This window comes from Myotis daubentonii, chromosome 2 (assembly GCF_963259705.1).
Source record: "Myotis daubentonii chromosome 2, mMyoDau2.1, whole genome shotgun sequence".
In the NCBI taxonomy this organism is placed as follows: Eukaryota; Metazoa; Chordata; class Mammalia; order Chiroptera; family Vespertilionidae; genus Myotis; species Myotis daubentonii.
In genome coordinates, this window is record NC_081841.1 from 3,599,188 (window position 1) to 3,615,101 (window position 15,914).

Consider the following 15,914-nt stretch of genomic DNA (forward strand, 5'->3'; position numbering starts at 1 on the left):
TCCTCCATGTCTGTTATGATCACAGCCTTGTATTAGATTCGCCATCACTCACTTCACTAATCTCCTCTGTTGAGCACACAGCTTATTCCCACTTTTTCTTTGTCAAAAGCAAGGCTGTCGTGATGTGCCAAGAGTTAGGGCCTTAATTCTCAGGACACACTCACTGAAGATTTGCTGACATCATTCTACCTCGATCTTCCTCATCATGAGGTGTGTAGTGAGTGTGTTGTGAGTATGCGTGTGTGCGTGTGTGTGTGCGTGTGTGTCCTGGCAGGGAATGAGAGAGAAGCAAAGGGCAAAGTGTATGTATGTGATTAGGGCAGTGATTCTCAACCTTCCTAATGCCACGACCCTTTATTTTTTTATTTTTTAAAAAATATATTTTATTGATTTTTTACAGAGAGGAAGGGAGAGAGATAGAGAGTTAGAAACATCGATGAGAGAGAAACATCGACCAGCCGCCTCCCGCACACCCCCTACTGGGGATGTGCCCGCAACCCAGGTATATGCCCTTGACCAGAATCGAACCTAGGACCCTTCAGTCTGCAGGCCGACGCTCTATCCACTGAGCCAAACCGGTTTTGGCTTTGATTTTTTTTTATTGATTTTTTACAGAGAGGAAGGGAAGGGATAGAGAGGTAGAAACATCAATGAGAGAGAAACATCGATCAGCTACCTCTTGCACATCCCCTACTGGGGATGTGCCTGCAACCAAGGTACATGCCCTTGACTGGAATCAAACCTGGGACCCTTCGGTCCGCAGGCGGACGCTCTATCCACTGAGCCAAACCAGCTAGGGAGCCACGACCCTTTAATACAGTTCCTCATGTTGTGGTGACCCCCAACAAATTGTTACAAGTTGAACATAATTAAAGCACAGTGATTAATCACAAAACAATATGTAATTATATACGTGTTTTCCGATGGTCATAGGCGACCCCTGTGAAAGGGTCGTTTGACCCCCAAAGGGGTCGCGACCCACAGGTTGAGAACCGCTGGATTAGGGTGAGGTCAGGATATAGACTCTCTTTGACCCAGCCTCACACCAGCACGCAGAAGCCAGGGGACCCCAATTTCCATTCCTCTTCTGCCACCCACTCTTAGAGCCTTTGTCTGCTCACCCATAAATGGAGGACAACAGTGCCTATTCATCAGAGTGTAGCTGTGAGACATTAAATCAGCGAATGTCTGAAAAATATCCAGGGCTTTCTTCGGTGGAACAAACATTTATTGGGTGTTTATTAGGGGCTATGCACCGTGTCTGGGTTGTAGGAAACATTAAACAAGAGAGCTGTTCTCTTGCTTATCGCCCAGTGTTGCTGGGAGAATCAAGGAAGTACTCAAAGAATGGAGGCGTTTCAAGCACCTTCGGGTGCCAGTAGAAAGCGTGACCATTGCTTTGCGCAGTGCTGTTTAATCAATAAACACTTTTAGGGCTCATGGTGGTGCAGGCTCGCGTTTTAGTCTCTCCCGTGGGGGTTCAAGTTGCGCACCGTTCACCCTAGACGCCTGCACGCAGGAGTGGAGTCGCGAGCGGGGCCGGAACCAGGAACGGCGGAACCTTTCTTCCCGCCCCTGGTGCCCGGTCCGCCCGGGAGGAAATGCGTCAGGGACCGCGTCGCGCCGCGCCGCCGCAGTCGTACGTCGGTCGCCCGGGTAACGCGCGTGGGGCCGGGTCCTCAGCATGAGCGTCCGCGTGGCGCGGGCCCTGGGGGCCTGGGGCTGGGGCGCGGGCGGCTGCCGCGGCGCCTCGAACTTCCGGCCGCCTCCGCCGGGCGCCGTGGACGTGGCCGAGCTGCTGCGAGATGCGACCACGGCGGACGAGGAGCCCCGGGAGCCCGCGGCGCGGCGGCTGCCCGGCCAGTGCTCGGTGCTGCTCTTCCCGGGCCAGGGCAGCCAGGTGGTGGGCATGGGCCGCGGGCTGCTGCGCTACCCGCGCGTCCGCGAGCTCTACGCCGCCGCGCGCCGCGTGCTGGGCTACGACCTGCTGGAGCTGAGCCTGCGCGGGCCGCAGGAGGCCCTGGACCGCACCGCGCACTGCCAGCCCGCCGTCTTCGTGGCCTCGCTGGCCGCCGTGGAGAAGCTGCAGCACCTGCAGCCCGCGGTGAGGCCGGGCTCCCACGGGGACACGCTGGGCGGGGTCCGAGCGCCCACTCCGTGCCAGGCGCTGCTCTGGGCGCCGGAGGTTCGGCCATGGACAGAAACCAAGGACCCTGCCCTGAGAGCTTGCACGGAGGGGAGGGAGACGGGATAAGGAGTAAATAAACGCACTGGGCACAGGGCATAGTGTGTTAAAGACAAGTGTTGCACGAAGGGAAATAGCGCAGGGGCTCGGGAGTCAAGGGCCGGGTCGCTGTTTCAAATGATCCCTGATTTAAGTCCTAAGTGAGTTTGAGAGGCTGGAACGTCATCCCTAAAGGTCATTGAGAGGATGTCACTTCACCTGCAGGTGTGAATTGATTGCTGTTATGATTTAACACGATCAAGACAGGAAGTGTGCCCCTGGCTGGTTTGGCTCCTCGGATGGAGCCTTGGCCTGCAGACTGAAGGGTCACGGGTTCGAGTCTAGTCAAGGGCACGGAGCTCGGTCCGGGTGTGTTCGGGAGGCAACCAATCGATGGGTCTCTCTCACATTGATCTTTCTCGCTTTCTCTCTCTCTCTCACTCCCTCTAAAAACCAATGGAAAAGTATCCTTGGATCAGGATTAACAAAACAAAACAAAAACAGCCCAACAGCCCTAACTGGTTTGGCTCAGTGGATAGAGCTTTGGCCTACAGACTGAAGGGTCCCAGGTTCGATTCCGGTCAAGGGCATGTGCCTTGGGTGCGGGCACATCCCCAGTGGGGGGTGTGCAGGAGGCAGCTGATCGATGTTTCTCTCTCAGCGATGTTTCTAACTCTCTCTCCCTCTCCTTCCTCTCTGTAAAAAATCAATAAAGTATATAAAAACAAACAAACAAAAAAACCAGCCCAACAAGACAGTAAATGTGAAGCTAGTACTTTAAACCCTTCACTCCGTTCCATCCTCACAACCTCGAGGGGAAGAGACTGTAGTTTGTGGATGAGGAAAGGAGACTCAGAAATGAAAGGGCGCAGCTGCGTGGTCCTCTAGAGCTGTGATAACAACATTCGCGGAGGGCTGACCCATCACCTTCATGTAATTCCCTCAGCCGCCCTGGGACCAGGTCCTGCTCCTTCCTCATCTCAGGGATGAGAGAACTGGCTCAGGGAGGTTAGGGGACTGTCCCAAGCTGAGAATCCAGTCCCACGCTGGGTGACACGGAAAGTCGTACTTTTCACTTCTGTGCTTAGCTGCCTCCGGCTCCCTCTGGCCCGGGAGGCGGCTCCGGGGCCTCGGAGTCAGCCAGGGGCCTTCGCTTGCCGAGGAAGCTCCTCTCCAGGAACGGGCCTGGGTCAGCGATTGTCCTCTGAGAGCTGGAGCCCCAGGCCCGCCCAGCCTGGCCACCGGAGCCCCCGCCAGCTCTCCAGAGCAGAGCTCGACTGTGTCCCGGGAACAGGCCTCACGTTCTGCATCTGTCACCGCAGGTTATTGAGAGCTGTGTCGCCGCCGCTGGCTTCAGCGTGGGAGAATTCGCAGCCCTAGTGTTTGCCGGAGCCATGGAATTCTCTGAAGGTACCAGAGAGGGCTTTGGTGGCGCAGGGGTGTCATCTTGCTGGGCTCACTAGAGAGAAGGGACATTGCCAACAACTCCGCACCCACGAGGGAGCTAGAGGGGCATGTAGATAGGGATGCCACGGATCGAGGCCCATACGGCACCTGGTTCTCTCAGGCTGGGAGAGCTCATCGCGTTCCCCTTCTTCCGTGATCTCACGGGATCTGCGTGCTTGACCGTCTTCCCCGCTGTCCTGTACGCTCTCGGTCCACCACCCGCCTCCAGCGCCCGTCACCTGCAGACTCAGGGCAGCTCACTGAATGGGAAGGAGGAAGTGGATGTTTGATCTTGAGTTTCACTTCGTAAGAGTTTTGCATAGAGTTAAGAGTTTGCATAGAGTTGCACTGCGTAAGAGTGTTTGCAGTTGGCCCCTCTGGCCTGGGTACCTGGCTTGGGGCATGCTCAGTGCAGACAGGAATCTGAGTGAGGAGCCCTGGCAAAGGACTTGAATAGACATTTTTCCAAAGATACACAATGGCCAGTTAGCACATGAGAAGATGTGCCACACTGCTAATCATTAGGGCAATGCACATCGGTACCACAGTGAGCCCGGCTGGTGTGCTCGGCTGTTGAGCATCGACCCACGAACCAGGAGTTCACAGTTTGATTCCGAGTCAGGGCACATGCTTGGTTTTTGGGCTCGATTCCTATTAGGGGGCGTGCAGGAGGCAGCCAATCAATGATTCTCTCTCATCATTGATATCTCTATCTCTCCCTCTCCCTTCCTCTCTGAAATCAATAAAAGCATATTTTATTTATTTATTTATTTCTAAATATATTTTATTGATTTTTTACAGAGAGGAAAGGAGAGGGATAGAGAGTTAGAAAGATCGATGAGAGAGAAACATCGATCAGCTGCCTCCTGCACACCCCCTACTGGGGATGTGCCGGCAACCAAGGTACATGCCCTTGACTGGAATTGAACCTGGGACCCCTCAGTCTGCAGGCTGACGCTCTATCCACTGAGCCAAACCAGTCAGGGCAATAAAAGCATATTTTAACAAAACAACAAACCACATGAGATACTACTTCACATCCTCCAGGATGGCTTTTTAAAAATTTTTCATTTATTTTATTTTATTTTAATATATTTGTATTGATTTCAGAAAGGAAGGGAGAGATAGATAGAAACATCAGTGATGAGAGAGAATCATTGAACGGCTACCTCCTGCACGCCCCCGACTGGGGATTGAGCCTACAACCTGGGCATGTGCCCTTGACCAAAATCAAACCTGGGAGTCTTCAGTCCGCAGGCTGACACCCTATCCACTGAGCCACGCCGGCTAGGGCTCCACTAGGATGGCTGTAATCTAAAACATCAGTAACGAAAAGGAAAATAGTAAGTGTTGGCAAGGGCGTAGGAGATAGGAGCCTTCCGCGGTGCTGGTGACGGTGGAAAATGCGCAGCCGTTGTGGAGAAGCGTGGCGCTTCTCAGAAAGCGAAGCATGGAATCACCGGTGAGCAGGTGTGTTCCCGGAGGCCTGTACTAGGGTGAAAACACGCCCACCCAGGAAAACGGGTGGCTATTACAGATGTGTGCAGTAGCCAGAGGCGGAGGCAGTACGAGTGTCCACCGTCAGATGAGCGGGAAAGCTGGTCCTGTGTCCGTGTGGAACATTAGTCAGGAGAGCAGAGGGGTGAAGCACCGACACAGCCCGCGGCTGGATGAACCGCAAACAGGCGCTCAGTGAGGAGCCCAGCGGGCGCGTCCTGGGTGGTGCTGGCCAATGACGTGTCCAGAGACAGCAGATGCGCGGTTGCTGGGGTGGCGGGAAGGAGAAACGGAGAGATTGCCCTCAGCAGGTGGGATAGGGGGCAGCTTTATGGGATGCGGACAGTTTTGAAACGTTGCACAGCATGAATACAAGGACCACTGCCTTGTACACTTGAAACTGCTTATATTTTTTGTGAATTTCACCTCAGTGTTTTATTTATTATTTTTAAAATGTATTTTTATTGATTTCAGAGAGGAAGGGAGAGGGAGAGAGAGAGGGAAACATCCGGGATGAGAGAGAGTCATGGTGGGTCGGCTGCCTCCTGCAAGTCCCCCAGTGGGGATCGAGCCCACAACTCAGGCACGTGCCCTTGACCGGAATCAAACCTGGGACCTTTTAGTTCGCAGGCCAGCACTCTATCCACTGAGCCAAACCGGCTAGGGCTCACCTCAGTGTTTTAAAAATATATAGCACTATAAAGGAAATGAACAGGTTTCATATTTCCTACCTGCTAATAAAACTCTCTTGTACGTACATAGTTTTATGCGTGAGTAATTTTCAGAATTATAGCAGGTGTACATTCTGTGTCCAGTTTTCTCACTTGACGTTTTGCACAGCTGCTTCCTGAATGCCTGCATGGGAGGGTGTCCCATGTTCTCTCTCGTGTGTGTCCTCTGCTATGTCCCACTGCAGGCTCTTATGCAGAGGTCCTCAAACTTTTTAAACAGGGGGCCAGTTCACTGTCCCTCAGACATTCCACACATGCGCACTGCGGGCCCGGGACGAGTCGGCTGCTCAGCAGGACAGGCAGCGGCGGCAAAAACACCCGGCGGGCCGGATAAATGTTTTCGGCGGGCCGCATGTGGTCCGCGGGCCGTAGTTTGAGGACCCCTGCTCTTATGCATTCACTGCCAGTACGGGGGCTAAGAGCTCAGTGCAAACATATGTCGGTACCAAGTGAATGAGGATGTTGGAGAGACAGTGCAGGACTCGCTCCTCAGACTTCTCTGCTGTCCCATCGAACCCAGGACTGGCCCTTGGTCTGGTCAGGGACAGTAGGCACCGGTCGTTCCTGGGTCACGACCATTGGCACTGCCTACCTGGGTCCAGCCCTGTCCTCTCCCCTCTCTTGAGCCACAGAACCAGGAGCCTGTGCTCTCGATCGTGCTGCTCTGAGTGAGGGCGGTGGTGCCTGATTTATCATAATTACGTTATTGAAACTCGTGTAATTGTTTGTAGTTTGTACATTTTTCCAAATACCTGCTGGCTCCTGTTTTCCTCTTCAACAAGATTTCTCTTAAATAATAAAGTAGTTAACACATTGTATGCGGGAAGCGTGTTTACACGTTTTACGTATTTATACGTTCTACCAGTGTAGTAGAGCGCGGGACACGTATTAATACGTTTTTTATAGACTAGCGGTAGAATGCGGGTAACGTATAAATACGTAAACTAAAGTTATCGTAATTTTACTGAACGTTGCCATTTGCGCAAAAAATTAGCAGAAATGGCCCGCACCACCTGTTAGCGCGCGACAAAAACTAACCCGCAAACAATGTGTTAATAACACTCCTGACTTTTCACAGCAGTCCAGGCAGATACGTGCTATTATCCTCATGTACCGACTAAAAATTGGACCTGGAAGGGGACCACGACTTGCCCAAGCAGCGCGGCCCGAGCACCTGCCTTGGCCGCACACCAGGGTCTCAGGGTCTCGGCGGCAGCTCTGTTGGCACTTTGGACAGATCATTCTTTGCTTTGGGGGTGCTTTGCATGTTGAGTAGCATCCCTGGCCTCTGCCCACCAGTTGCCAACAGCACCCCTCTCCCCCCATGTGACAATGAAAAGAATGCCTTCAGACACTGCCCTGGGCACAAGATCACCCTGGTCAGACCCGACACCAAGCCAGCCTCCAGGCGGGAGCTCCGCGGGTCCGTCCATGCCGGCCGAGGACAGACTGCTTCCTGGTGGCAGTGGCACCTCTCTGAGTGGCAGACGCAGACACGACGGCCGTGTGGCCGGGGACATGCCGTGCGGAGCTGTGCCGTGCCCACAGCCCGAGCTTCCCTCCTTCCGCACACTGACTTCCCAACGCTTCTCTCCGGCCAGGTCTGTATGCGGTGAAGGTCCGGGCGGAGGCGATGCAGGAAGCCGCGGAAGCCGTCCCCAGCGGGATGCTGTCCGTCCTCGGCCGGCCCCAGACCAAGTTCACGTTCGCCTGTCTGGAAGCCCGGGAGCACTGCAAGACCCTGGGCATGGAGGACCCCGTGTGCGAGGTGGCCAGCTACCTCTTCCCGGACGGCAGGGTCATCTCGGGGCACCTGGAGGTTGGTGTCGCAGACCTGGTCCCGGCCAGAGGCGGGGCTCTTCCACCCCGTGAGCCCCAGCGGCCCGGCGGCTGCTCTGCCCGGCCGTGGTCTTGGGAAGTAGGTGAGGGCCGGGAGCGTGCGCAGTGAGCGATGCAGAGGAGGCCGGAGGCTGGGTGCCATCCCCGCCTCACACGGACAGGCAGGGACCGCCAGCCCACCTGAGTCGTAAAGGGCTGGCCAGATGGTCTCCAGGGCCTCCCTATAGCACATTCTGGGCTTCTCACAGCCTTGCTGTGCTGCTTCCTTAGAGAGGGGAGAGCCGTCTCCTGTTGGGCTGCTCCGCCCGCCCCGCTTGCTCCCAGATGCCTGCTTCTGCACCGAGTTAATCCTGCACGTCCCTCCATTCGCCGCTTCCCCCATGGCACTTCCCAGCAGCTCCTCTGTGACAGGCGCTGAGGGCCCCATGGCTGATAAGCCAGGGTTCCTGCCATCGAAGGAGGGCCGCCGGGAGCGGATGAGCCCGGTTTCAGGGCACAGTAAGGGCCAGGCTGTCCACTAGTGGGCCTGCGGAGGTGACACCAGACGGCGGTGCCTGGAGGAGATGGATGCCAGGAGAGGTGCCCGCCGCCTCAGGTGCGAACCCGAGGGAGGCCTGCGGGCGCAGGGCGCGGTTCACACGCCTTGTCTGGTCCTCCCAGCCAGTCCTTGCCCTGCGGAGGGAGTCTGGGCTCAGCTCACACACGAGGAAGTGGAGGCCGAGGGCAAGTGCTTGGAGGTGAGGGAGGCAGCACCGGGGCTGAGGCCCGGTCTCACTCGAGTGCTTTCCTGCACTTGGCTGCTCAGTGCTCCCTCTAAGGCAGTGGTTCTCAACCTTCCTAACGCCGCGACCCTGTAATACAGTTCCTCATGTTGTGGGGACCCCCAATTTCATTGTGACAAATTGAACATAATTAAAGCATAGTGATTCATCACAAAAACAGTATGTGATGATATATGTGCTTTCTGATGGTCTTAGGCGACCCCTGTGAAAGGGTTGTTCGACCCCCAAAGGGGTCGCGACCCACAGGTTGAGAACCGCTGCTCTAAGGCCTTGCCAGCAGCCGGGCATCCTTGTCCCTCCCGAGTCAGCGAGAGCCAGCAGGCGCCTCTGACAAGATGGCGAGGAGACCAGCTGCAGGGGCCCCCACGTCGGCAGGAAGCCTTGGGACGGAGCGCAGAGTGGGCCAGGCGGGCCCCGCCGGCAGGCTCTCCCTCGCAGGCTCCCGGGCGGGTGGGCATCGTCCGGTGGCCCCCAGGGTCCCGGTGTGGCCTTTCGGTTCTGTGCCAAGTGCCGAGGTCTCCCCCCAGGAGGTAAAACACTCGGCGCCTCTGCTGGGCCCGCTGACTGAGCACCAGCCACGGGGGAGCCTGCTGGGCCCCACCAGGGACCCACCAGGGACCCACCGGGGACCCACCGGGGACCCACCGGGGACCCACCAGGGACCCACCGGGGACCCACCGGGGACCCACCAGGGACCCACCGGGGACCCACCAGGGACCCACCGGGGACCCACCAGGGACCCACCGGGGACCCACCGGGGACCCACCGGGGACCCACCAGGGACCCACCGGGGACCCACCGGGGACCCACCGGGGACCCACCGGGGACCCACCGGGGACCCACCGGGGACCCACCGGGGACCCACCGGGGACCCACCGGGGACCCACCGGGGACCCACCGGGGACCCACCGGGGACCCACCAGGGACCCACCGGGGACCCACCAGGGACCCACCGGGGACCCACCGGGGACCCACCGGGGACCCACCGGGGACCCACCAGGGACCCACCGGGGACCCACCGGGGACCCACCGGGGACCCACCGGGGACCCACCGGGGACCCACCAGGGACCCACCGGGGACCCACCGGGGACCCACCGGGGACCCACCGGGGACCCACCGGGGACCCACCGGGGACCCACCGGGGACCCACCGGGGACCCACCGGGGACCCACCGGGGACTCGAGTTGGAGGAGTGGGAGACTCCATGGAAAGCACTAGGGGCCCACTGCAATGATGCAGGGTCCGCGCAGGGTGCTGTGTCACAGTCCTGCGTGGCGGGAGGCCCAGCAGTGGAGCCAACAGGCCTCTGTGCAGAGGCTGCTGGGGCACGGCCCTCCGGGAGATGGGTGACGGACGTGAGGCCCCAGGCAGGCAGGGTTCTGCCGCAGTGACAGCCCGAACCCCTCAGCGCTCCCCGCAGGTGTGGTCCCCGCCTGGGTAAGGTGTGCTGGGCGGTGCTGGGCTGGGCTCTACTCGGCACCTGCCCCGGGGTTCAAGCTGCTTGGGGCAGCCTCTGTGTGGGACATTGACAAACAGCACGGGAGAGTGACAGGAGGGCCGAGGGCTGCCCTGGCCACGCCTGGGCGGCCAGGATACACCCCTGCAGGGAGAGGCCCCCAGAGGTGCCGTGCTCCCCAAAACTAACCCACCTCCTGGGGGACACAGACTAGGTGCCCTGTTATAAAGTTCCCCGGTGGGCATGGATGGGCTTGGCATTCCAGAGAATGACTGCTAACCCTTAAATAGCACTTGTTTGCCAAGCATAGTTCTCCTTCACAGCCCTAGAACTACTGCCATTACCTCATTTCGTAGAGGAGGAAACTGAGGCACAAGAGGTAAAGTAAAATCGCCCAAGATCATGCAACTGCCATACCTTTTTGAGGCTTAACTTAGTCTTCCAGGCCCTGATGGTGACGGGTTGGGCGGGGCGGGGGTGGGGTGGGGGGGGCAGGCCCTGATGGAGTCGGGTTGGGGGGGAGCAGGCTGTGGATGGTGTCGGGTTGTGGGGAGCAGGCTGTGGATGGTGTTGGGCAGGGGGGGGCAGGCCCTGATGGAGTCGGGTTGGGGGGGAGCAGGCTGTGGATGGTGACGGGTTGTGGGGAGCAGGCTGTGGATGGTGTCGTGTTGTGGGGAGCAGGCTGTGGATGGTGTCGGGTTGTGGGGAGCAGGCCCTGATGGAGTCGGGTTGGGGGGAGCAGGCTGTGGATGGTGTCGGGTTGTGGGGAGCAGGCTGTGGATGGTGTTGGGCAGGGGGGGGCAGGCCCTGATGGAGTCGGGTTGGGGGGGAGCAGGCTGTGGATGGTGACGGGTTGTGGGGAGCAGGCTGTGGATGGTGTCGTGTTGTGGGGAGCAGGCTGTGGATGGTGTCGGGTTGTGGGGAGCAGGCCCTGATGGAGTCGGGTTGGGGGGAGCAGGCTGTGGATGGTGTCGGGTTGTGGGGAGCAGGCCCTGATGGAGTCGGGTTGTGGGGAGCAGGCTGTGGATGGTGTCGGGTTGTGGGGAGCAGGCCCTGATGGAGTCGGGTTGTGGGGAGCAGGCTGTGGATGGTGTCGGGTTGTGGGGAGCAGGCTGTGGATGGTGTCGGGTTGTGGGGAGCAGGCTGTGGATGGAGTCGGGTTGTGGGGAGCAGGCTGTGGATGGTGTCGAGTTGTGGGGAGCAGGCCCTGATGGAGTCGGGTTGGGGGGAGCAGGCTGTGGATGGTGTCGGGTTGTGGGGAGCAGGCCCTGATGGAGTCGGGTTGGGGGGAGCAGGCTGTGGATGGTGTCGGGTTGTGGGGAGCAGGCTGTGGATGGAGTCGGGTTGTGGGGAGCAGGCTGTGGATGGAGTCGGGTTGTGGGGAGCAGGCTGTGGATGGTGTCGGGTTGTGGGGAGCAGGCCCTGATGGAGTCGGGTTGGGGGGAGCAGGCTGTGGATGGTGTTGGGCAGGGGGGGCAGGCCCTGATGGAGTCGGGTTGTGGGGAGCAGGCTGTGGATGGTGTCGGGTTGTGGGGAGCAGGCCCTGATGGAGTCGGGTTGGGGGGAGCAGGCTGTGGATGGAGTCGGGTTGTGGGGAGCAGGCCCTGATGGAGTCGGGTTGGGGGGAGCAGGCTGCGGATGGTGTCGGGTTGTGGGGAGCAGGCTGTGGATGGTGTCAGGTTGTGGGGAGCAGGCCCTGATGGAGTCGGGTTGTGGGGAGCAGGCTGTGGATGGTGTCGGGTTGTGGGGAGCAGGCTGTGGATGGAGTCGGGTTGTGGGGAGCAGGCTGTGGATGGTGTCGGGTTGGGGGGAGCAGGCTGTGGATGGTGTTGGGCAGGGGGGGCAGGCCCTGATGGAGTCGGGTTGGGGGGAGCAGGCTGTGGATGGAGTCGGGTTGTGGGGAGCAGGCTGTGGATGGTGTCGGGTTGTGGGGAGCAGGCTGTGGATGGTGTTGGGTTGCGGGGAGCAAGTTGTGGATGGTGTTGGCTTTCAGGGGAATGGCTGACTGTTTAGGGCACAGGTCCCAATAGAGGGTGGCCTTGGGCACCTGAGAGCAAAGCGTCTCTTAAGAATATCTATTGTTGGAGACATTTGCGAGTTATGTTGTTAGCAAGCAGCTCCTGGCTTAGGCCTGCTGGCCCCGGATCGGGCTGGGCTGGGCTTCCGGAGGAGAGCTCTCTTCTGCCGCAGGGAGGCCCGGAGGAGGGGCCCGGGGAAGACCGGGCGCTGGGAAATGAGCTGGGAGCCTCCTGGGTTTTCCTGTTGGAGGTTCCTGAGTAACGTGACAACAGGCCCTAGTAAACATGACGAGGGGTAGCGGAATTCGATTGAAAATGAACACATTAGACCAGCGGTCTGCAGACCACTGGTGGTCCGTGAGGTCCGAAAGGTTCGCGACCGCTGCATGAAACAGTGCTTTTTAAAATGTTTTCTTTTAAATATTTTATGTTGATTTTTTTTTTGATTTTTTTTTACTGCTCCAGTCAACAAAACAGAAACTTTATTGAGGCCCCAGCGTCACAGGGTTCAGGTAGAAGGCTGCCCTGTGGACCCAAGGAGTTGGTGGAGGGGCCTTATTTAACCTTCTTGGGGCGCAGGTTGTTGGTGTGGCCGCGCTTCTTCTTGCGGCGGTTGACAGCACGGGGGTGCAGGCGGGCGTAACATTTGCGGCAGACCATCTTGTCGCAGTTGTACTTTTGCGCGAGCTGGCGGAGGGAGGGTTTGATGGTGCCACCCCTGAGACGCAGCGCCAAGTGCAGGGTGGACTCTCTGAATATTGTAGTCTGAGAGAGTGCGGCCATCCTCTAGCTGTTTGCCCGCAAAAATCAGACGCTGCTGGTCAGGCAGGATGCCCTCCTTGTCTTGGATTTTAGCTTTGACATTCTCAATGGTGTCACTGGGCTCAACCTCAAGGGTGATGGTCTTGCCAGTCAGGGTCTTCACAAAGATCTGCATCTCTGCGTCTGCTGCTCTGCCGCCTCGTTGACCTGATTTTTATTTTCAAATATTTTCATTGATTTCAGAGAGGGAGGGAGAAGGAGAGAGAGAGAGAAACATCAGTGATGAGAGAGAGTCATTGATCGGCTGCCTCCTGCACGTCCCCCACTGGGGATCGAGCCCACAACCTGGGCCTGGGCCTGGGCCCTGACCGGGAATCGAACTGGCAACCTTTCAGCGCACAGGGCTGTGCTCAACCAACAGCCACTCCGGCTAGGGCTAGATAGCGCTTTTTTATCAGACTCTGTCACACCCCTCCGATCTGATCACTTCCCAGCAACCTTTTAAAGTAGATGAAATTGTGCTTTTTGGGGATGGAGTGAGAAGTTCAGAGGCCGAGTGGTTTGCCTGGGGCCACCAAGCTAGTGAATGACAGTGCTGAGACGGGACCCAGATCTCTCAGCCACACTGTGGTCGGCTGCCTGGGCGACCGGTGACTGGTCAGGTCCTGGAGGAGGCCTCCTGGGGCAGTGACTCAGGAGCCGCTCTAACAAATGAGGTGAATAGAGCCCGTCACCGCCTGTGGTTGCAGGAGGAGGTGTGGGAGGAGGTGCGGATGAGCACGTTCTGGACACGGGGCTGTGACGGAGCCATGCTGGCTCTGTGTCTTCCCGAGCTTTGCTTGGCTTAACCCTCCACCCTTTTCCTTGCAGGCTCTGCAGTTTCTCCAGAAGAATTCCTCCAAGTACCACTTCAAACGCACCAAGATGCTGCCGGTCAGCGGGGCCTTCCACACCCGCCTCATGGAGCCCGCCGTGGAGCCCCTGGCGCAGGTCCTCAAGGCCATTGACGTGAAGACGCCCCTGGTCTCGGTGCACGCCAACGTCAGCGGGAGCAGGTACATGCACCCTAAGCACATCCAGCAGCTGCTGGTGAAGCAGGTGGTCTCCCCGGTGAAGTGGGAGCAGACGATGCACGCCTTGTACGAGAGGAAGAAGGGCTCCGACTTCCCCAGGACCTTCGAGGTGGGGCCCGGGAAGCAGCTGGGCGCCATCCTGAGGAGCTGCAACCTGCAGGCCTGGAAGTCCTACAGCCACGTGGACGTGCTCGAGGCCGACGAGGCCGCGGACGAGGACCTGTAGGGTCTCCGCTGACCACGGGGTGGGGTGAGGTGCGGTGGGGGCGGCGGGGGCTGAGCCAGCCCGGCCTGCCCAGAGGAGGCTGTTCCCGCTGCTTCCTGTCCAGCCTCCGCCGCCAGTGATGGGGAGGGGCTGTGTGACGCCACGTAAGGCACATAAAGTGAGTATTTATGCAGCACAGTCCATTTCTCCTCTAGGCACGTTCGGATGCTGGGGAAGGGGCAGCTGTGCTGGGTATGTGAAGACTGCTGAGTCTTGTTGTAGTGGAGCCTTGATTGCTGTGGGTGCCCCTGGGAGGAACTGATCTCCAGGCCAATTGGCTGTGAGGCCCAGCTGCCCTACAGTGGGAGAGCTGCTGTGCAGGAGACACCCCTATGGAGCAGGACACCCCTATGCTCAGTGGGGCTTTGGTGCTCACTGTGTCTGCTCTGAGTGTGTTGCTCGTGTAAAGTTGTAATCTGGTATGATCTGAAGCTGTCTACTGGTTCTAGTTTCTGCCCTGATGCCAGACAATCCAGTTCCTCCCCGTATGTCTGGGTCCCCCAGCACCTTACCCCCCCCCCCCCCCCCCCCCGCACTGGAGCTCAGAGGAAGCAGGACCTTGTAAGTTCAGTGCATGCGCTGGCCCTTTAAGAGGAACAGCTGGGTCTCCAGCAGCCTGTCACTGAGCCCCGATCCCCGCTGGTTTTCACAGCCTGTATTACGGGGACTTACCTTCCCAGCTCTGGGAGCCTGGGCGGTGGGGCTGGGACCGCTTGCCCTCACGGGGGCCTCCACAGAGACCACCTCCCTTCTGATGAAAGCAGGGGCACACGTGGGTGCCGGTCCAGCCTGTTCGCCTCTGCCCCTCCGACCAGTGTGCTTTCTCGTTGGACTTCCCTTCAGCCGGCTTTCAGGCGACGGAGGTGGTTTTAGTTGTAATGCTGATCGGTGTCGGAGGCGGGTACCGTACCGGCGTTACCTACGCTGCCCCCTCGGTTCTCTCCTTGGAGGTTTTCGCTGATCAGACAGCGGGCAGGCCTTCCTGGGAGCGAAACGTGCGTCTGTGTTCAGATGCTGCTGATGTGCCGACTCTTCACACCCTGGGTGGGGCTTCCGGTGTTAACTCCCATGTTTCTCAGCAGCGCCCCGCTGGCCTCCGGGTAGAACCCGACTCCCCTGCAGGAACCCCTGCTGCGGGCAGCTGTGCCGGCTCCTGGCCACTGTGACCCCCAAACGCCGTCTGCACGGCCCTGGCCGAGAGCCACTGCGGATATGCCCACTGTCCAGGCACTCCTTGAAGAACTGTTTTTTGTTTTTTTTAAAATACATTTTTATTGATTTCAGAGAAGGGAGAGGGAAATAGAAACATCAATGATGAGAGAGAATCATGGATCGGCCGCCTCCTGCACGCCCCACACTGGGGATCGAGCCCGCAACCCGGGCATGTGCCCTGACCGGGAATCGAACCGTGACCTGCTGGTTCATAGGTTGACATTCAACCACTGGGCCACGCCAGCCGGGCAAGAACTGTTTCTTAAAATGTGCAGAAATGCTCAAACGTTCACAGAGAACTTTGCTGTTATTTTAAGTGATCGCCAGTTCTGCTGGAATCCCCTTTGCAGAGTGCTGAGCAACTCCGGCGGGCTGCACCGCTGGCAGGGAGGTGTCCGAGGGCCCTCAGCCCCTGAAGTCCCGAGTGAGGGAGCGGGGTGCGTGGGGGACAGTGGGTGTGGCAGGCCTGCGCCTCCTCTGGAAGGGCGCCCTGGGTCTGTGCATGCTTCAAGCCACAGGAGCAGCCGGGACAGCCAGCGAGAGGCAGCAGCACCGGAGGGACCCCGAGGGTGTGGCGAGAACCTCCACCAGGAGCCCTGGGTTGGGGT

The 15,914-nt window shown here is 58.6% G+C and overlaps 1 protein-coding gene and 1 pseudogene across 1 annotated transcript; one reads left to right on the forward strand and one right to left on the reverse strand.

Moving 5' to 3' along the window:
- The first annotated feature begins 1,620 nt into the window (after positions 1-1,620).
- MCAT (malonyl-CoA-acyl carrier protein transacylase) lies at positions 1,621-14,525 on the forward strand. Its single transcript, XM_059681423.1, has 4 exons — positions 1,621-2,104; positions 3,547-3,634; positions 7,500-7,717; positions 13,627-14,525. Exons 1-4 carry the CDS (start codon positions 1,685-1,687, stop codon positions 14,053-14,055), a joined length of 1,155 nt encoding a protein of 384 aa, XP_059537406.1. The 5' UTR covers positions 1,621-1,684; the 3' UTR covers positions 14,056-14,525.
- On the reverse strand, positions 12,429-12,984 carry LOC132226905 (ubiquitin-ribosomal protein eL40 fusion protein-like; annotated as a pseudogene).
- Positions 14,526-15,914: the final 1,389 nt, after the last annotated feature.

What these genes read in the sequence shown, in the direction of transcription:
- MCAT (XM_059681423.1), top strand. Translation starts at nt 1,685, where the DNA reads ATGAGCGTCCGCGTGGCGCGGGCCCTGGGGGCCTGGGGCTGGGGCGCG. An exon ending in AGCCATGGAATTCTCTGAAG is followed by an intron (nt 3,635 to 7,499) that starts GTACCAGAGAGG and finishes CTCTCCGGCCAG; the next exon opens with GTCTGTATGCGGTGAAGGTC. An exon ending in TCATCTCGGGGCACCTGGAG is followed by an intron (nt 7,718 to 13,626) that starts GTTGGTGTCGCA and finishes TTTTCCTTGCAG; the next exon opens with GCTCTGCAGTTTCTCCAGAA.